Source organism: Miniopterus natalensis, chromosome 11 (assembly GCF_054644295.1).
Source record: "Miniopterus natalensis isolate mMinNat1 chromosome 11, mMinNat1.hap1, whole genome shotgun sequence".
In the NCBI taxonomy this organism is placed as follows: Eukaryota; Metazoa; Chordata; class Mammalia; order Chiroptera; family Miniopteridae; genus Miniopterus; species Miniopterus natalensis.
In genome coordinates this window covers 15,522,653-15,544,693 of record NC_142091.1, presented here as the reverse complement: position 1 = coordinate 15,544,693, position 22,041 = coordinate 15,522,653, and the positions used below count along the sequence as shown (strand labels likewise).

The following is a 22,041-nucleotide window of genomic DNA, read 5'->3' as shown; positions in this document are numbered from 1 at the left end:
TCATACCACGGGCCTAGGACTCGCCTTCCCCTTTCTTCTCACTGGCCCACGCATCCCCGTCTTGGAGACCTACTTGGGCGCCCTCCCATAACCTCGCCAGCCTTCTTCCTGGATTAGCATGAACCCACTGAACTCCGGGCAATTAGAGTGCCCTGCTCTCTGCAAACAATCTCCCAGACTGTGTCCTTTGGCCTGGCCTTGAGTTCTCCCGCTCTGCTCGCCAAAAGGACACGTGGGCTTGAACCATATCCCTACATCATGACCGAAGAGTTCTCAAGACAGTAGACTGTGCTGACCAGCCAAGTCTGGCTCTCAACCAAGCCACATGCCCCTGCTCTGGAAGGTCTCGCACGTTAGTTAGCTGATCAGGCATCGGGCCTTGGCCCTCCCCCTCCCGTCCAAGCCTCCAAACTGACAGCAGGGCTCAAATAAATGTTGTACATCAATTGTGTCCGACTCAAGGTGCCACATACACACAATCCAACAGGTGGACTGGGGACATGAAGTTCTAGAGGAATGCTCTAGATGTTTGTGGGGTGGGGTAGATTCTACGATGCTGCTGCAATCAGTCCTATCGACGGCAGCAATTTCTGGAGAAATAAGATGTTGGGGGCAGAGGGGAGGGGATGATGGTGACAGTGTGTGTGTCCCCATGTAAAGGTGCATGCACTGCCCTAGCAAGCTGGATAAGGTCCCACATGGGATCGCAAGGACAGAGTCAGAATAGGAATCAAGAAGAATGTGAAATACTCAAGCAAACGTGGAAAAACACAGTCACCAGGCAGAAAGAAACCTCCAAAATCAGGAAAGGTGGGCCTCTGCGTGGAAACTCCAGCTACTAGCGCTGGGAGCCCTATACATCACACCTTGTATAAGGAACCTTGACCTCCCCATCGAGCAGGCCCTGAATACCCATAGTTGAATGAATGGTGATTATATGGCACCATCTAAATGCTTGTTATGCTCAACTGAAGCCAATAATTGTGCAAATGGTTCTCCCTTTTTTTTGGGTATCACTTCTCTCCCCTTTTCATCTAAATTTCCTTCTCCAAAAGTATCTACACTTTAAATTAAAATTGCTAGAAGAGGGCGACAATTAAACCAAGGAATAAAGTGCATGATGACAGATTGGGAGAAGAAATTTTGGACCACTAAATCCTACAGGTAAAATTGTGCTGTTCTGGAGAGGCTGCCCCCGCCCTGATGTGCCGCTTAAACATGGCCAGGCTTCTCCAGACACCCTTTATCAGGCTGCCGGAGAACTGCATGTTCAGCATTACCTAATTTCCTCATAAATCTCTTGCCTTTTAATCAGCTAAGTGGCTATCTGCTGAATTTCCCTGATTTATTGACATCTTATGAGGGCTGAGGCTATGTCCAGATACTAAGTGATTAAATGTAGATGAAAACGGCCCATCCCATAGTGACAGAAACGGGAACCGTGACTAGGCATACATCAGACCTCACAGAGATGAGTGTGGACAGCCTCTTAAAAGGGCAGGCTCCAGGGCTGCAGAGAAAACCGCACTACCAAGCCGGCTTTGACACGAAAACCTACCCGATTCCTCCACTAGAGATGCACTCGCATTCGCTGGCCCAGCAGCTCCCCGAGAACCAGGGCGCCTAGAATTCCGTTTCGGAGAAGCAGCATCGAACTCTAAGCTGCTAAACTGAAAGGAATCCTGGATTCTATTTTCAACTTGGCCACCAACCGTGTGACCCGCAAGGAAGGATGCGTCCACTTGTCCTCAGAGGCCTTCATCTTTCATCTGTTAACCCAAGGGCGATCCCTGCCTAGGACAGTCATAACACCCTGTTTTAAAACAAAACACTGCGATTTAACAGGACGCTATGTTGGCCCCATAAAATGAAAGATTGTTTGTCGCAGGTCTTTTTTACACTATATTTGTTAAAGCGCCACCTGCTGGAAACACCGCTGATAATACCAGTTCTCTGTGCGATGCTGGTATCAGAAAGGTGAGGAAGGTCAGCTGCCTGGCCACAAAAGAGAACCTAGTTTCAAAAAGCAAGTAGTGAAAATGGCAGCAGCAAAGCCCTCTCTTCGTGCAGAGCTACACAGTCCAACTGCACAATTTATTACCCCTACACAACACTAGGGAGCAACCTAGCAGCTATACTATTCAGCAGGGTTTCTTTAATGGCATAAATATCTACCAAAAATATTGGAAAGTGAATATTGTTCTAGTGGGCTGAAAAAGAATTTACAGGAGGTTCTCAACTTAAGGGTGGGTTGTGTTTCAAAAGCGAGTGTATAAGCCAAATATTTAGAAACACATTGTCCAAGCTGGTTCAACTAACCCCCAGTCTTTACACTTATTTAAACCGGAATGCACAGGCTTACAGTCCTGCCATGTGACTCACAGTATGGATTCTCTGGAACACTGGATTCCCAGTTTTAACTTGGGATGCCCAGAGTGGAACTGCCTTGCCCAACTCCGGAGGGAGCAGGTGAGGGGAAGCACTAAGATTAAGGGTATGAGCGGAAAGAGCAGCAGAGCAGGGTAGGATAACTTACTGCCTGCAGGTACCTGCATAAAAGGCCTCACTTTAGGTCAATTTCCCTTTAAATGCTCTGAACTGGGACCAGAGACAAAGCTCATCTAATAAACACCCAACAAATCATAGGACTAGAAAGATGAAAACAGGCTGTTGTTGACCTGGAAGAGCTCAACCTGTGGTGAGGTGGGGCAGGCAAGCGGCAAGCACTTCAATTCAGTAAGAGCTGCGAGGCGATGACCCAGGGCCCTGGGTGCCTAAAGGAGGGGCTGCAGCTGGCTGGCCCAAGAAAGGCATCTTGGAGATGACATTTGAGCTCCGCCCTGAGACGTGGGATGTTGTCACCTGAGATTCCCTACGTCATCACTACCCCTATACACACAGGTTTCTTTCTTTCTTTCTGTTTTTGTAAAACTATTTTTTTTACAGGTTTATTCTTAAGTAAGGTATTTTAAGAAATAAGCAGTGTATTAATCAAACTGAAAGTACTCCCCCAAATGCCAAATGTTTTAACATGACTTTTTTCACTCATTGACAGTTGTTATTGGTAGGGAATGAAAACAAAACATCAATTTTAACTGGCTTCCTTGAATGAGAAGTTATTTCACTCTAAAAAAGAAAAAGAATTTAAAAATATTTATTCCGGCAAGATCGATCTGTGAGCTCACTCTGAATTTCCTTTCATCCCAGCATAACCCCAAAGAGATAAGTTTATTTTACCTTACAGAAGACATGATTTTGAAAAGTTGGATGTGAAGAAATCTTGAATATATTAAGGCATTTAAAATCAACAAGGGGAACTGGTTAATCAAAGACACCACACCGTGGATGTATTTCCATGAAATCAAAATACTTTAATAATATGAACACTTACTCTCAATTTCTTTTGCCCAACTCCAGGGAGAGCAGGCGGGAGGGGGGGGCACTAGGATTAAGGCGGATGAGCGGGAAGTTTACATAGAGTTTTTGTACAGTGGCATGCTGGTAGTTGATATCATAATGATGCTGCCTACAAACCTCCATTGAGGAAGTTCTGTAAAACTCTCAAGGTACATAGAATTTGGTAAGAGGGGGTGCAGTACCCTTTTAACAACGGACAGAGGGTCCCAGGTGAACGCTTCTATGGTGCTCACATGTGCATCTCGGCATTTCTCCAGTGCCGCCCCACCCGCTCTCCTGCCGTAGGCAATCAGTCCCCAGACCCCATCAGTGGCTCATGGACAACGGCTGCCTCAGAAGACAAAACCCAGAAGCCTCCGACCGAGGAAACCTGCCCCAGCCTGCCCTGGACCGCCCCTACTCCTGACCACCCGCCCAGCCCAGACAGCCCGCTTTCAGCCCTGTCCTGAGGCTGGCGGTGTGGGCACCTGCCCCGTCCTGCTCGCTCACCTGTGCCTCCAAGGCCCCGGAGTGGGGCCACACCTGGTCTCCTGACACTACCAGGTGTTGGTCCTCACACACAGAAGCACAGTCCTAGCTTGGCTTCCGCTTCACCTTGGTATTTGCACATCTGGAACATTATTTTGTGTTCCTTTGTAAGATCTAGCCAGTGGGTCCCATCCAATGCCATGGGGCGTCTGCTCTCAGGCTGGTCATTTTCCAGGTATCCCCTCAGCAGTCAGCAGGCTCTGCTTTCTCCGGTGGCAGCTCCCCGTTTCCCAGGAAGCCTCGGGGGACGGGCGCCCCTTGTCCGGCTACAGGACTGCAGAGTGGGCCTCCGGGAGGCTCTCCTCCAGCTTCAGCCCCAGGTTGTCGATTCCGATGCTGGCGGCCGGGGGCACGCTGCTCTCGGCCGGCTCTGCCGTGCGCGTGGGCGTGGAGCAGTACAGGACGAAGCCCACCATGATGACGGTGAAGGAGAGGATGTAGAGCCCCGAAAACTAGGAGAGAAGAGCAGCTGCGGGTTATCTGTGCGGCGGCCTCTGCCAAAGCCCTCCTGTGCGCGCGTGATGGTGAGCGCCCGGGCTCACCACCTGCCCTGGCACAGCAGCCGCCTGGCCCCTTCCGGCCCTAGGAAACGGAGCTTTTGCCTTTCTCTGTGACAATCTAGCTGCACCCCTCCTTGCAACTAGTCCCCCTTAATTCAGAGACTAAAAGGTTAGTATGGATACCATGAGAGAGCCCAATTCAGACCCCAGGCCAGCGTACAATATTGTTATGAAACAGAGGAAGACAGGACCTAAGATAAAATGTGTGCGCACGGCCCTGGCCGGGTGGCTCAGTTGGTTACAGCATCCTCTCGTACAACAAAAAAGGTTGTGGGTCCGATCCCCGGTCAGGATACATACCTAGGTTTTGGGTTCGAATCCTGGTTGGGGCACGTTGGGGAGGCAACCAATCGATGTTTCTCTCTCACATCGATGTTTCTCTCTTTCTCTCTCTCCCTTCCTCTCACTCTAAAAAAAGTCAATAAACATATCCTCAGGTGAGGGTTAAAAAAAGTGGATGTACAGATGTGACAACTTGTCAACAACCCCTCATCTCTGCTATTCCAATAAAATTCACTTTGTTAAAATTTAATAAATTATCTTGTTTCTGTAGGCAAGTGTTACTTAGTAAAATTCATGGTGGACTGAGCAGATTCAGCATTTTAGAGCTGATAAGAGTCTCAGACATAGTTTTTTCAGAAGAGTCTGAAGCCCAAAGAGGTTACTGGTGTCAGGTCCAGTTGGACAACTGCAGAGAATGGAGCCTGGCAGGAGGCACCTCCGACCCTCTCTGCTCCTGGAAGAACGAATTATAAGCAAGAGCTTATAATCTGACAGACACACCACGAGGATGGATGGAGTTCCCGCTGACCTTCCCCAGCCTGCCCGTTTTTTAGGGTTACAAACCAGAACAAAATGCACTGAAGACAATGCTAATTCATTGTGTATTTTCACTGAAAATGATATTCCAAATAATGCAAAGTTTAAATAAATAAAACGTACTCTATATATTTGCTTCTATTTGAATTGAGGATCCATACAAAAGTTCAAGTGTTAGGAAATTAGTATTTGTTTTTAACAGCATGAAAAATAAAACACAGAAAGAGAATGGGAAAAGACTGGCCAAGAAGCATGGAGTAAAATTTAGGGAAACTATGTAGCATAATGAATGTGTAATTAGATGCCCAAGATCATTTATTTTTTTTCTTGGAACACGCAAACACAATTTTTTTTTTAATATACCTTTATTGATTTCAGAGAAAGGAAGGGAGAGGGAGAGAGAGAAATAGAAACATCAGTGATGAGAGAGTCATTGATCGGCTGCTTCCTGCATGCCCCCAACTGGAGATCAAGCCCGAAACCCAGGCTTGTGCTCTGACCAGGAATCGAACCCCGACCTCCTGGATCCCAGGTGGATGCTCAACCGCTGAGCCACGCCTGGCTGGGCAAACACAATTTATAAGTGGTCCTGCTAACCTGATTTTAAAATTAAGAATGAGGCATGCTACTTTATTCAAGCCAATGAATGCTTTTAAATTAGCTTGGATTTCATAGTATGCCCAATAAAAAGAGATCATATCAGGGGATAACAAAGGAAAACAATAATAAAACAGAATGGGTTGGGGAAGGAGAAGAGAAAGATGAGAGAAGAAAAAACAAGCTATACTCCCAAAGGTAGAAGGAAAAATGAAATAGGAATCAGGTAGGCTGCTGGTCATCTCCAGCTGGGGGCTTCTGTGGGTCACCACTGGCTCAATGGTGATGCTCAATTACCTCTTAACCTTAAACCTTTAGAACTGCTTAAGGAATAGAGGAGCCACAGCCCTCTCTAAGGCAGGAAAGCCTTCACTGGATTCAGTGCTGATGCAAAGCCAATGTTAATGTCAAGCTGAGCAACCCAACTGACTTCCTACTACTAACTTTAATTCTTAGACCCAATACTCAACACAGTGCCCAATACATAGCTGGTGTTTAATAATGTTTGGGGAAGGGGGGGGAGGCGTGGAGTTCAGAGAATAGGAGAGGAAGTTAAAGCTATTTAGAGTACCCTAAACTTTTTAAGACAGTATTATGAAAGTTAATTATGCTCTCCTATAAAATGTTCAGTTACCCGAGGGAAAAACCTATATAACTTACTCAAAACATGTCATTTGGTCTGGTGGTTCTAAATATTTAGAAGAAAACGCACCTTGTCCCTGATAAGAAGGCAGGTGATTAAATCAAAGCACCTTTATTAGAAGGGATGGGCTGTGCGGGAGTGAGGTAAGTCTCCTGGATTAGACACCCTCACCCTTTTTCTTTTGTTTAAATTCCACCCTTGTGTCTGGGTCTATATGGGAAGTTTCTGTGGCTACTCTGTTCAACAGGTATTTACTTAAGAGTCCGACACAGATGAGTATAGAAATTTTTAAACCTCTTTTTCAACTGTCTGAAAAAATCAGAGCCAGTTATTTTAGATATTACAATTTTACAAACTGGAGGTATACTGGGCTTAAGATTCTGTCTTTAAAAATTACTTTTAAAATGCTAGGTATTGCCCAGCCAGTGTGGCCCAGTGGTTGAGAGTCAACCCATGAACTAGGAGGTCACCAGTTCGATCCACGGTCAGGGTGCAGCTCGGGCTATGGGCTCGATCCCCAGTAAGGGGCGTGCAGGAGGCAGCCGATCAATGACTCTCATCCTTGAGGTTTCTCTCTCTCTCCCTCTCCTTTCCTCTCTCTGAAATCAATAAAAACATATTTTTTAAATGCTAGGTTATCTTCTTTATGCTTGGTCTTCCACCTCTGTAATTTACTCTGAAAAGCACAGAAGCCTCCTCTGTTCTGTCTTGAAATGACCTTTGACCAAAAGCGATAAAATCTGATCTGATTCAAGAGTGAGCTGCCCAACATGCAGAGTCAAGGAAACAGAGAGTAAAACAGCTGGAAAGGCTGTATCCAATTTTGAGAATAAAGTCACGTGGCCAAAAACGTGGCACACAGAAGGACTTTCTCCATATTAAAAGTTAGAGCAGTTAAAGAGCAAATATTTACATTAAGGGGAGCTTCCAACAGTTTGGCAGTGACAAGTGTACTTTTACCTCTAAGCCTGTATTTCTTTAACCTTACTTCCTCCTTTGACATCATTTTACTTATGAGGGACAGTTAAAAGTTAAACTACTAAAGCTAAATCAGTATGTTTGGTTTTTAAAAAAAAGCACCGGTGAGCACTGGTTATACGGTTGAGCTCTCAGGCTTTCTTGTAGCTATCAACCGGCCTTGAACTGCAGGACAGAAACACTATCACCCTCCAGGGGTGGCCATGTGAAATGCAAGCACAGTTCCACAGAACAACTCACTTTCACAGGGGGAAAAAAATCTAGGCCTGTCAGGATCACTCTGAATTAGCTGCACTTTTTTTTTTTTTTACTGTTTAATGCTGTTTCTAAAAACCTAAAAATACTCTTCCAGTCTTAGTTCAGGAATACCTTAACCAGCAAGTTTGCAAAGATAACAGCTGGTTCCTGTCACATGTAACTTTGCAAGGCAGAATGGTTTATGCACCTCTAAGTAGAAATTTCTGAGAAGCCACTGAAGTAGGCAGTGTGAATTCACAGCCAATTACTGGGCATAGTGTAAATCAGTGCCAGAGATTTCTGGCTGGATACAAAATTGTACAAAGACAAAGAAAGGTAGTTGCTATCCCCTACTGAAAACTAAAATGATCTCGTGACAGCCAACATCCTGCTTGTTCAAATGACTGTGGGGAAAGGTAGCAAACAGGTCAACAGGCATTCACTGAAGGTATACTGAGGAAAGGCAGACTGCTACAGCAGCAGTTCTCAAGATGTGGTCCAAAGACTCTTGAAGATACCCAAGAAGTTTTCAGGAAGCCTATAAGGTCAAAACTCTTATTATAGTAATACTAAGATGCTATTTGTCTTTTTTGCTTTCATTCTCTTAGAAACACACAATGGAATGTTCCAGAGACTACATGACATGTGATATCACAAGGCAGAATGAAGAACCAGATGTTATTGTTTTTCAATAAGTCATACATTAAAGAGATTTTTTTAAATGTAAATGTAAATCAATGTCATTCTCACTAAGTCTTTTTTATTTTGGCAAATATAGTTCTTTCAAAAAAAATTTTTTTTATTTTTGAGAGAGGAAGAGGGAGAGTGAGTGAGAGAGAGAAAGAAACACTGATGTGAGAGAGAAACATCGATCAGTTGCCTCCCCCGTGTGCCCCCTGACTGGGGATCAAACTCAAAACCTTGGTATGTGCCCTGACTGGAAATCAAACCTGCCACCTTTTGGTGCACGGGACAACACTCCAACCAACTGAGCCACACCAGCCAGGGCAATGAGTTTATTATTTTCTTAATGAGTTAATAAATATTTTTTAAATATCTCAGCTTTAAATTCTAATATGATAAATCATAGAAATAAGTGACCTGCAGTCTTCAATTTTTAAGCATTTAAAAAGATCCTAAGATTTAAAAAAGTATGAGACCTGCTGTCCTAAGAGTTTTTAAATTAGCTGTGAAGTATTAAAAAAAAACCTACTTACTGGCTCTCTCTAATGCACAAGACTTTAACTTGATAAATACATAAGCTTGAGCTTCTCACCTTAATAATGAAAATAGAGAAGAAGGTGCAGTGGGAAGAAGACTGAACCGTAAGACTGATAACTACTAAGGTTCTGTCTTGACTTTACTGCTACCCAGCTGCTCACTAAGGGTAAGTCACTTAATTACACAAAAACTCCCTGGGCCTTTGTTTCCCCATCTCTAAAATAAGATCATTTATTCTGCAATTTTCAAGGGAAGGTGTATCAGACTCTCTGGAGATGCTATATTTGCTCCCTTGTTTCCTTTGAAGACACTGATTCATCCCTTCCCACCTCCCTCTCCTTGAGAATTACTACATGTAATAAGAGCTGTTACTGATGGGAGCAGATTACACTTGTGAATGCTGTAAGGCTGCAAAGACAGAAAATGTCTGAAAAACCACTAGACTGAATTACCTTTAAGGTCCCTTCCAGATATAAAATTACCATCAAGGATGGAACCACTCCAACCACTGCATGCAAGATAATACAATGATCTCCCTTCCAATGGGTTCCACAGGCTTTTTATCTGTGTATTAGGGCTTTGCAACATGTAAGTGTGTCAAATCAACACGCTGTACACCTTAAATTTACACACTTGTAAATTATATCCCAATAAATCTAAGCGGGGAGAAGCTCAGGATGCCCACGGTAGGTGAGATGGTCTTTTAAAGTCAACAGTGGCTCTGGGATTCCTTGTTTATCGCCAGGCAACATGTATTAGCATTTCCGTACAATAGTGTCCTAGGCCATACCAAAGAGGAAATCCATTGCATTTCGCCTTTTAGAAAAACCTAGAACAATTCTTATTTGGGTCAATTTTCTAATTTGGAAGCAATAACAAAAGGTTTAAGGACTGTCCAATGAAATTTTTGCCAAGAGGACGAGATGGTTTTATTTTTGGATCCAAAATCTTGAAGAAGCCCGCTACTTCTTTTGGACTAAGTAAGTATTCTTTCTTATTTGAATGTGATTTCTGTTTGCTTACCTTATAGCCAAAGAGAAAGAGCCCAAAGAAAAGGCTGTAGAGGTCGGCTGTCAGGATGCCCAGGTTGACAGAGGTGGCACTGGTAACTTTAATCACCAGTGGCATGAAGCTGTACAGGCAGAACATACAGAGGGCAAATGCCGCGAACAGCAGGGCTGTGAAAACACAGAAGGAATCAGAAGGCAAGGTGCTTACGGACTGTCTGCCATATAAAATCCCTGACCCTTTAACCGACTATCTGCAAAGGCCCATGTTAACATCAGCATTGCAAATGAGACATACAACACTCTCGGGAAAAATAATAAAACCAAGATGTGATGCAGGTGAAGGACTTCAAAATACAACAGGGTGTTGAATGGTCAAGCAGACAACCTTCACAGAAAGTCTGAAAACTCGAGATAACAGATCTAATTGAAAGCTCATGTGACAAAGGTCTGTCTTGCTCAGAATTCCTAGTAAAGAAAGGCTATTCCTGAAGGTAAAGATTAAAAATTAACTTCTATGGAGGTTCGTTCACAAGTTCTCAGAGAAAATTCAAAGCAAATCACTACACTGTATATTGAATTACTCTGATTTTACAAAAATGCCTGAATGTTATTAAAATGAAGCATTTGTTTCTTGCTGTGTGTTTTTGTCAGTTAGAGGAAAAGATATTGACTACAAAGAATGATCCTTTACATACATACCAATTTTCCAGTCCCAGTGAATGCTGGCAATATCCTTATATTCCACAAGCAATCTAAGATTAAAGCAAGAGGTCACAGAGAGATCCACATGCTAATTTTCACTACTTAAAACGCATTTAGGTGCTATACTTCAAATAAGGTGAGGAATTATGTTGACTTCTGAATCTTTCTTAGAGTATAAAATAACAATATTTTATAAAAATGACAAAGAATAAAATCAAAGGAATCCATAAACATATTTGACTCCCTTAAAGCCCTCCTCAACAGTAGTCCACTAGCCCGGCCGGGCGTGGCTCAGTGGTGGAGTGTCAACCGAGGATCCAGGCAAGTGGGGTTCGATTCCCGGTCAGGGCACATGCCCGGGTTGCGGGCTCGATCCCCAGTGGGGGGTGTGCAGGAGGCAGCCGATCAATGACTCTCTCATCATTGATGTTTCAGTCTCTCTCTCTCCCTCTCCTTTCCTCTCTCTGAAATCAATAAAGATATATTTTTTTAAAAATAATAATAATAGTAGTCCACTATAGGAGAAAATACAAAGTTAAATATTGTCCAGAAATAACTGGAAAAAAAAGTCTTTACTGGTAATGCCTGTACCAAATGTGTAAGAAAATAAGACATAATTCTTAATATTTCAAAACTCCTCTAATATATATTTAGCAAGTTCCTGATTTTTAAGGTGAATCTGGGCCAAATAAACATTGGATGTTGGTAACTGGAAAGTAATTCTCTATGACGTACTTGCTTATTCTGTTTTTAAGGAAAATTTTAGACTTACAGCTGTATGCCACTGATGATTGTTCCAAATAAGCCCACCATTCCTAAAAACTCCTGCCTGCTCAGCTTCTTCACAATGTATTCCTCGCACACATTGGAAATGGCATAGAGGGAAGCGCCCACAAGGACCAAGATGTCACCGATCAGCACATTGCTGCCTGTAGGAAGACAAGCCACAAAACGGAACACACCGTCAATAGGGAAGCCTCTTCAGCTTGCCTCCGGGAGGCTCGTGTTCACCTAACATCAAGATTTTATGGAAGGAGAAACCCTGAGTTCTAGAAGTTTAAAGGCTCTTAATCTTCTCACTTTCCGGCACAATTCTGCTATGATTTTTTTCATATTTTGACTCCTCAAGAGACTTACAGACTGGAAGGTGGTGGTACATGTCTTAATGTAAGGTCTCAGAAAATGATTCTGTGACATGAGAAATTAGCGGAATTTATTGAAGGCAATTAATTGAAAATTATAGGGAAGGAAGCTAGGTGAGCAAGGTCATTTCTCTCTTAAGAGAGATATTGACGTCACCTGTGGACTGGGTGAACTCGTGGACCTTATTGAGATTTTATACCATCAATTGCCTGAACCTTGATCCAAAGAACATCAAAGTGTTTTCATCCACAGAGTGGACACAAAGTCTCTATTCGATATTTTTAAAAAAAGAAAAAAAAAGAATCTATAGTACATTTTCCAGTAACTGTACCAAAAGAAGACTGTAACTACATAAAGAAACTTCTTTCATGAAACAAAACAAAATTAGTGTGACAAAAGGGAACAAGAACTTTGGGCCGGTAGGAACATAAAAGGTGCTTTGTGGAAGTGGTTACAGTACCAGAGGGAGCAAATAAATCTAAAAATAAAATTGAAAAGACAGTTAACAGGACATGTTTCCTGCCTTTTGCTATGTATTTGAAAAATAAAAGGGAAAACTTAAGCAAAACTTTTCTCCGGGACTGACCCAAAATTAAGGAACACAGTCTTACCTGAATTGTCTTCCCTCCCTGCCAGTATGTCTGCACCAACCATAGTCCCGACGCCCAGCAGACACACAGCCACAGCAATGAAGTGGATCACTCTGTATCTCGCATAAAGAACGAACCATGAGAGGGCCATCAACACCGGAATCCCAAAGCAATCCAAAAGCTGCATGGGAAGAGAAACAAACAGCGTAAAACACCTCTCGTCAGCTAACATACATGTAATTAAGTTATAACAGAAGTTAGCATTGATGTCCAGCAGGCATGGCTCAGCAGCTGAGCGTTGACCGATGAACCAGGAGGTCACGGTTCGATTCCTGGTCAGGGCACATGCCCAGGTTGTGGGCTCCATCCCCAGTAGGGGGCGTGCAGGAGGCAGCCGATCAATGATTCTCTCTCACCATTGATGTTTCTATCTCTCCCTTTCCCTCCCTGAAATCAATAAAAATATTTTTTTTTAAGTTGGCATTTATTGAGCATTGTTATTGATTGCCAGCCCTGTACTGAATGCTTTACCTGGATTAACTCATTTAATCCTCACAGCAACCCTATGAGATTGAAACTGCAAAGCCTATTTTACAGGAGGGAAAACAAAGTCCCAGAGAGGTTAAATGAGTGGTCCAAAGTCACACAGTTAAAACCCTGGCCGGTTTTCTCAGTGGTTAGAGCATCAGCCTGTGGACCAAAGGGTCTCAGGTTCAATTCCTGGTCAAAGGCACATACCTCGGGTGCAGACTCTATCCCGGGGCTCATTTGGGAGGCAACCAATTGATGTGTCTCTCTCTCTCTGCCTCCCTCCCACTCTCTCTAAAAATCGATGGAAAAAATATCCTCAGGTAAGGATAAAAAAAAAAAAAAAAGTCAGAGCGATAGTTGCTCAATCCAGGAATTCTGCCCGACGGCCTGTGCAACTTACCTTTACATTGCCACTGGGTTTATCCTTAAGTTCAATAGGCAAACTTTCCTACCTGCACATACCCATTCACTCAGTCAACAAATATTTCAGCATGGGAGACACACTGAGAGGAGCTGGAATGTAGAGAAAAAGACAGACGCAAGCCCTGTCCTCAGGAGCATACAGAAGGCTAGACAGACACAGAATAATTAATCACACAGCCAGATATTTAACTGCCATTGGGCTGAGAGCTACAAAAAAGTGCCAGTTACTGTGAGAAAGCAAGAAGACACCATCCCCCTGACGGTGTCCGACCCACCCTGTCAGACAGGCACCAGCTCACAGCACATACTCGAGTTTGTCATATGCTCCTCCATCACCTGTTGACCCTGGGTCCAGAAAATACTTGCTACACCCCTGCTATTGCCAGTCTGGAAGGCAGGGGGATTAAGGGTGACAAAATTATAGCAAATCCAAAATCATCCTGTTGCTTTTAGCCTTGCCTGGGATTCTCCCTGTGTCTGTTCCACCCTGGACGAGGCAGGGCCCTAAACCTCCAGCAGCCTGTTGGATCCTGCCCGCAGCTGTTGGCTAATCCTCCGTCACTGCAGTGTCCTCACTGAAGTCTGCCGCCCCTGCCGGAATGGGCGCCTTGCCTAGATATTTATTCCAGCTGCAGAACTCTAATCTCCTAAGTGCTTTATCAAGCCCGCCTGAACAACAAAGCCGCAAAGATGCGAATGATAATAGCCTGTCCCGGAAGACACCAGCAGAATCCAGCCGGAATGACTTAACAAAGTCTGAACTACATTCCTTAAACAAAAAAGTAGAGACAGGCACTAAAACCTCTCACAGGAGGCTCCCTGTCTTTGAATCATATCTTAAAATCAAACTTAAATTTGCTCTATTTTTAACAATTTTGGTGGGCAATGAGTGGCCACATAAGGGAACTGCTTAGGTCGTGGTGAGAGTTCCAGACTCCCCAACCCCCAACCAACTGTGCGAGTCACAGCCAGTCACCCTCTGAGCCAAAATAGGAAATGAAGAGGTCAGACCAAACGATCTCACAAGTCCCTTCCAACTCCAAAACTCTAGGGCTTCTTATCTGACATCTATTGCATCCAGCTGTTTATCTACATTGAACCTCCTTTTCGAGATGTATTCTTGGTGATTCTCTGATGCTCTCAGTTCCAAGGGTCCCCCTATTTAATTTAAATTTTAAAAATTATTGTACGCCCAGCCGGGCGTGGCTCAGCGGTTGAGCGTCGACCTAGGATCCAGGCGATCGGGGTTCGATTCCCGGTCAGGGCACATGCCCGGGTTGCGGGCTTGATCAATGACTCTCTCGTCGTTGATGTTTCTATCTCTCTCTCCCTCTCCTTTCCTTTCTCTGAAATCAATAAAGATATATTAAAAATAATAATAATAAAAATAAAAATTATTGTACAGCCCAGGATGGTTCGATTCCCGGTCAGGGCACATGCCTGGGTTGAGGGCTCGATTCCCAGTCGGGCGCGTGCAGGACGCAGCCGATCCATGACTCTCTCATCATTGATGTTTCTATCCCTCTCTTTCTCTCTCCCTTCCTCTCTCTGAAATCAATAAAGATACTTTTTTTTTTTTTTTTTTAATTATTGTACAGTCACAGTAAGCAAAAGGTACTAAGTAAGACCCTGGAGGGCGGGGAAGGCGTAGGTATAAAAATGAGTCAGACTTTATTAGAGATACAATGGAGTATAGAGGAGAAAGTAAAACTGAATTCAGCCTTAGAGAATGGAGCAGGAGGTCTTCAAACATTCTAGAAAGAACAAAGCCACACGAGAGGGGAGAAGCAGACTGTGGGTGGGGGCCATGCACATGTGGCAGCAAAGTGGGAGGAGAGGTGAGTAGAAACCTAGGCCGCGGGGTGTCGACGGCCACATCCTGAATTTCACGTAAATGCCTAGGTTACTACTCATAATTACAGAATCTGTGCAGGAGTCCTTAAGAAGGAGGTTCAAAGACCATCAAGTCCAAATATCCACCCTTTCAGATGACCCAGGCCAGAGATTTACTGGAGTAAAGACTCAGAGGAATTCCTGGGGCAGGCGCTCTCCACTGCTGGAGCGGGCGCCAGTCGTCAGGTGGCTTTTAAAAATACACTCCGTGGTGGGGAGGGTGGGTGGAGATGGAAGGGGCATAGGGGGATAAATGGAGATGGGAAAAATAAATACATACATACATGCATAATAAATAAATAACAAATAAATAAATAAATAAAATATACTCCTTGCTGGAGCCATGAGTACATAACTTTTGACAACCAAATGCTTAGGTTTTTCTAAGCGGCTAAGATGAAAGCATTATTTTGGATACTATAAGACATGAACTCCAGTCACAAACACCCCGGTGCCAGTGTGTTAACACGCCTCTGTGTTTAGACCTTGCACCAATTCAAACCTTCTAATCATCGTTAGTCAGAGATCAAAGTTTCTGGAAATTGTAAGCAAGTCATTGAGTTGTCTGTGAGATCACGAGGGTGGATGGGACTAGAAAATGCTATTTTCTACATACTCCCTGCCCATTGTTTAAAGTACAGTTAATACTGTTTGTGATGAACTTCATCCTCTAGGTAACTAACTCCTGCTTTTAGTTTTTATGAAATTCCGGGTTTTTCCATGTACCTCCTATAATGTCTGTTTTAACAAATATTTCCTATCTGGGCTGTTAAGCTCATGCCCGTCAAAATCCAAGAGGTTTGCCCAGCTGGCGCAGCTCAGCGGTTGAGCGTCGATTCCTGGTCAGGGCACATGCTCGGGTTGCGGGCTCGATCCCCAGTGGGGGTGTGCAGGAGGCAGCCGAGCAACGATGACTCTCTCATCATTGATGTTTCTCTCTCTTTCTCTCCCTTCCTCTCTCTGAAATCAATAAAGATATTTTTTTTAAAAAAAAAGAGAGAGAAAGGTTTGCTATGGACCATGCCTAGCACCATGTTACAAAAACGAAAGCATTTAATAAAATGCGTTTGGGTAATAACAGCATTTAATGTATATTCACATTGGAAAATACTGAGTTTCCATCAGTCCTTATCTTTTCCAAATCTAATCTCACTTCACTTCAATTTTTCCACATGCCTAAAATCTGGAGATCAAATAAGAGCATCTCTGTTTTACATAGTGAGAAAAGCAATACATCAAAAAGGTATAAATTCATTAAACGGTGAAGTCTAAACCTGGCAATAGAGTCTATCTCACTTTCACCTCCATTTATGAAACATGTTGTTAGTAATGGTGAGTCGGTGTTAGGATACATCCCATAGTTTCCTAACATTAAGACAACTGAATCACACTGCACTGTGAGCCCATTACCCAAAGCGAAGTCTCTTCCCATCCCCCCTTTGCCCACCTCCACCTACCCCCATCCTCTCCCCCACCTCCCCGCTATCACCATATTGTTGTCTGTGTCTACGGGAGATAGATTTTTTTGGCTTAATCCCTTCACCTTTTAATCCAGCCGCCCAACTCCCCTCCCCTCTGACCACTGTCAGTCTGTTCCTTGTATCCATGCCTCTGATTCCACGCTGTTCATCAGTTTATTTTGTTCATTAGATTCACATATACTCCAATAAATTCAATTAAAAAAAGAAAAGACAACTGAATCCGTCTTCTTCCACTCCACCAAGTTGAAAAGTACTGCTATATAGGAACATTTTTCTTTCAATCCAGAGGCTGAAATCCTAATAAACAAATTCGGATGTTAAGTTTTGCCTTTGGCTACCATCTCTAGCCAAGATGTCTAGCAGGTTCTTCCAATCACTCCTCTGTCTTGAACACCTACTTTATTTGCAAACCTCCCCTTTTCTGTAGGACAAAGGAACATCCACTTTACATGCCGTGGGAGAGGAACACATAAAGCAGAGCTCTCGTCAACATCACAGCATCCGTTGCCAAATAAATATTTATGCTTATTTGGGTAGAAACTGTTCTAAGCTGCTACATCATTTGCAGTTTGGGAACTCATTAACTTGTATACATTTTCTCTAATTCCCAGAATCCTTACTCATTAGCACATATGCTCCACTGGAAAACAGATAGCATCCACCTGTGCTTAGGTTTTCCTCAAGTGAACAGGTTTTCCATAAAATTATGAACACATATGAGCTCAGATTCCTCTCTTAAAACTGCAATCCACCCTAATCGGAGGCCGCGCCCTTACCTGGACGCTGGTTAGCGTCGTGTACTGGTACGCTCTCACAATCAGGTAATTGGCCTCCACGTCTGCCAGTCCCAGCAGGATGTATTTCCACCATTTTCTTTTCAAGATGTATAAAAGGTTGTTACTGCCTGGTTGAAAGAGATCTGGGTTAGTACTTGTTGCTTGAAAGCGCTGCCATGGTGTTGACTTAGCGTTTACTGTGTGTTTTGGAAGTGGCCCCTTCTAATTTCCATTTCTCATAATGCAAATTTCTACAACAGTTCGGCAGAGTCAGGTTTTTCTAATATGCGACCAAGTATTCAATGAAAGCACTGGAGAGAAAGTAGGTAGAGAAAAGTGGTTGAAGTCTCTTTCCTATTGTGACAGAAATATAATATCTTGATACGCGTTTGGGTGTCACCATTCCTGACAAGCTACTGCTTATCCTAGGAAATGAAATGTTTTCGAATGAATTCATTGGCGATTTAACCTCCATTCATGGGCTTCTTCAAAGGAAACCCTGCATGTGGTCATTCTTTTGCAAAAGATGTGCTTTCAAGAGAAAATTACGTCAGTGATGAATCTGGGGGGAAAATGACTTAGTGGCACTATTGAAAAAACACCTTTTATTCAGCAAATTCTATTTATTCAAGTTAACTGTGATTCACTTCCTTGGAGAATCTAGCATCACTGGAGAGACACCGTTGGCACAGAGATGAGAAGGCTTATTGTAAGATAACCTACAAGGAAACAAAGGTACTGAGGGTCATGACCAGGTAATTATCATTAAAACCCAATGAACAGGAAAATCTTGAAAGCAGAGTCTTCCTGAACACGATATGGTTGGAAGGCACCTAACAACCGTCCCTTGGGGCGACCGTATTGCCGAATTTATGGGCCACAGTGACTTATCAAAGGCCAATGCTTACAGAGGAGAGCAAGGTCCAGGCTATGACCCAAGGGACAGTTCCATTTCCAACCCTCAAAGCTCTTGCCAAATTCAGTACATTCCCCTTCAGATAGTTTCCCCTCTCCTACACCTGGTTTCTATTTTCTTACAAAAATAAGTTTTTTATCCTGACACACGGGAATGCCAGTGATACTTTGAGGTTTGTATTAGAAGAAGATCAGCTAACACCACATCGGTGCTTTTCTTATGTGCCTTAGGTATTGCCCCCTCCCGATAGATTTGGGTTACCCATTGTCCTCACATTCCTAAATTCAACCCCGTTTAGCTTATTCTATTATACCATGCCCTTCTCTTGAGAGAAGAATGGTTGTTATCATGACAAGGAGCCCCCAGTACAGAACCGTGGTGAGAGCACAGCCTCTGGGGGGCTGGCTGCCTACGTTAGAATCCCGGCTCCACCAGTTACTACCTCTATGACTTAGAGCAAGTCATCGAAGTTCTACATGCCTCAGTTTGTTCATCTGTAAAGCGGGGATAATAATAATACTCACTTGATTTGTTGGGAGGCTTCAATGAGTTAATAGCAAACCTAAATGAGTTAGGCAATTAAAATGGCGCCTGGCACAAAAATGTTTGTCGGAACCTAGTTTTCCCCATTTTTGTGTAGCTAGTGAGAAATGATAATTCTGTAACGATTCTAAAACAACATAACCAGCCAGTGATAAAGAAGTTAATTCCCAGAGGAGGTTCCAAGATCGCGGCAGACTGAATGGAAGCGACACTGACACTCTCCCAGGACCAATCTGGATTTACAACTAAAACATAGAAAAACATTCTGAAAACCAACTGAAGATGAGCTGGAGAGCACCCTCATAACCAAGGAGAAGAAGGGGAGGCCCCACAGAGACTGGTAGTGTGGAGGCCCAAGAGGGCTGGCTGGGCTCCCACAGGCAGCAACTGAAGGTCCCGAGGGACATCTCAGCTGTGGGGGTTCCCACTGAGGACTCTGGGGCATAAACCCCAGGCTGGGCTCCCCAGCCAAGAGCACCAGAACTGAGAAAGGTGCCCACAGAACACCTGGCTGTGATAAGCAGCCAGGTTTCTGTCTGCCAGGGAGAAACAGCTGGAACTGCGGGCACCCTCTTAAAGAGCCAGTGCTCAACGTTTCCTGTGCAGCCACTCACCCTGGGTTCCAGCAGAGGGAGGGCAGAGTGAACTAGAGCTGCGTGGGGAGAGTCATACCCCTAGACTGTGGAGGACATCTTTCTCAGGAGGCAAATTTTTGCCTGAGGGGGGAAACAATTGCCCTACCCTGCAGGAAAGCCACTTGGTCGGCCCAGAGGTTCTACAGCCTGAGGCTTGTTAAGAGACTGGTAACGACCAGCCCCCCCCACCCTGTGGAGCTTCTACAGCCTGAGGCTCATTAAGAGAATCAGATTAATCAGCCTGCAGGGAGAGGCAGACCTCAGAGTGCTTTGAGTCTTTGCCTGATCTGCTTTGGGACCCAGGCCATAGAAAAGCACACTTTGGTGTGCATCTTGGTCCTGTCCAAACCCACCCAGACCCAGGTGAGGATTGGATTAGTGAATTCGAAAATAGGGTAGAAAAAAATCACTCAATCAGAGACCCCAAAACAAAAAACAATTAAAAAACAGGAGGACAGTCTAAGGGTGCTGTGGGACAGCACAAAATGTAACAATATTTGTATTATAGGAGTGCTAGAGGTGGTCAAAAGTAAGCAGGGGTTAGAGAACCTGTTTGATGAAATAATGGCAGAAAACTTCCCTCACCTGGTCAAGGAAAAAGGCACATAGGTTCTAGAGGCACAAACAGTCCCAAGCAAGCAGAATCCAAAGAGACCCATGCCCAGGCACGTCATAATTAAAATGCCAAGAATCCAAGACAAAGAGAGAATCTTAAAGGAAGCTAGAGAAAAGCAATCTATTATGTACAATGGAGTCCCCATAAGGCTGTCATCTGACTTCTCATCAGAAACTCTACAGGCCAGAAGGGAACGGCATGAAGTATTCAAGATAATGCAAAAGAAGGACCTGAAACCAAGACTACTCTATCCAGCAAGATTATCAAGATAGATGGTGAAATAAAGAGCTTCCCAGACAAAAAAAAAGGCTAAAAGGATTTATCACTACAAAACCAGCATTACAGGAAATGTTAAAGGGACGGCTATAATTAGAAGTAGAAATAAAGAGAAAAGGAAACATAGGTATAAAAAAACAAAATGGCAGTAGATAAGTATCTTTCAATAATAACCTTAAATGTAAATGGATTAAATGCCCCAATAAAAAGATATAGGATGGCTGAATGGATAAGAAAACATGACCCAAATACATGCTATCTACCAGAGACCCACCTCAGAACCAAAGACTCACACAGGATGAGAGTGAAGGGATGGAAAAATTTTTTTCCATGCAAAATGAAAAAAAAGCCGGGGTAGCAATACTCGTATCGGACAAAGTAGACTTCAAAATGAAGACCATAACGAGAGACAAGAAAGATCACTACATAATACTAAAAAGATCGATCCAACAAGAGCATATAACCCTGATAAACATATATGCACCCAATACAGGAGCACCTAAATTTATAAAAAATATAGAGGACTTTAAGGGAGGGATCGACAGCAATACAGTCATATTAGGGGACTTTAACACCCCACTGACTTCACTGGATAGGTCTCCCAGACAAAAAATCAACAGGGAAACAGTGACCCTAAATGACATACTAGATCAGATGGATTTAATTGACATTTACAGAACATTCTGCCCCAAAGCTACAGAATATACCTTCTCAAGTGCACACAGGACATTCTCAAAGATAGACCACATGTTAGGACACAAAACAAGTTTCTACAAGTTCAAAAAGATTGAAATAATATCAAGCATCTTCTCCAATCACAGTGGCATGAAATTAGAAATCAACTACAATAAAAACACTAAAAGACATTTAAACACATGGAGGTTGAAAAGCATGTTTTTAAACAATGACTGGTTACCAAAGAGATCAAGAAAGAAATCAAAAACTTCCTGGAAACAAATGAAAATGAACACAAAACAACTCCAAATCTATGGGACACAATGAAAGCAGTCCTGAGAGAGAAGTTCATAGCACAACAAGGCTACCTAAAAAACAAGAAAAACTTCTAACAGACTCTCTAACCCTACAACTTAAAAACTTAGAAAGAGAACAAGAAAAGCCCAGAGTAAGTAGAAGGAAAGAAATACTAAAGATCAGAGCAGAAATAAATGACATAGAGACTAAAATAACAAAACAAAAGATCACTGAAACCAAGAGCTGGTTCTTTGAAAGGATAAACAAGATTAATGAACCTTTAGCCAGACTCATCAAGAAACAAAGAGAGGACCCAAATAAACAAAATCAGAAACGAAAGAGGTAAAATAGCAACTGACCCAACAGAAATACAAAGGATTGTAAGAAAATACTATGAACAACTATACACCACCAAACTGGACAACCTGGATGAAATAGATAAATTCCTAGAAAAATACAACCTTCCAAAACTCAATCAGGAAGAGTCAGAAAATCTAAATAGGCCGATAACTGCTGATGAAGTTGAAGCAGTAA

At 43.3% G+C, this 22,041-nt stretch overlaps 1 protein-coding gene across 1 annotated transcript in view; it reads right to left on the bottom strand.

The window, feature by feature from the left end:
- Positions 1–3,910: 3,910 nt before the first annotated feature.
- The window catches only part of SLC35F2 (solute carrier family 35 member F2), a 52,184-nt gene continuing 34,053 nt past the window's right edge, over positions 3,911–22,041 (bottom strand). Inside the window, exons 3-8 of the mRNA XM_087822186.1 lie at positions 17,550–17,677; positions 12,467–12,626; positions 11,485–11,641; positions 10,710–10,762; positions 10,024–10,178; positions 3,911–4,397 (exon numbers count right to left, since the gene is read on the bottom strand). Of these exons, the coding sequence (XP_087678312.1) occupies positions 4,212–4,397; positions 10,024–10,178; positions 10,710–10,762; positions 11,485–11,641; positions 12,467–12,626; positions 17,550–17,677 (839 nt within the window). The 3' untranslated portion in view covers positions 3,911–4,211. The remainder of the gene's footprint in view (positions 4,398–10,023; positions 10,179–10,709; positions 10,763–11,484; positions 11,642–12,466; positions 12,627–17,549; positions 17,678–22,041) is intronic.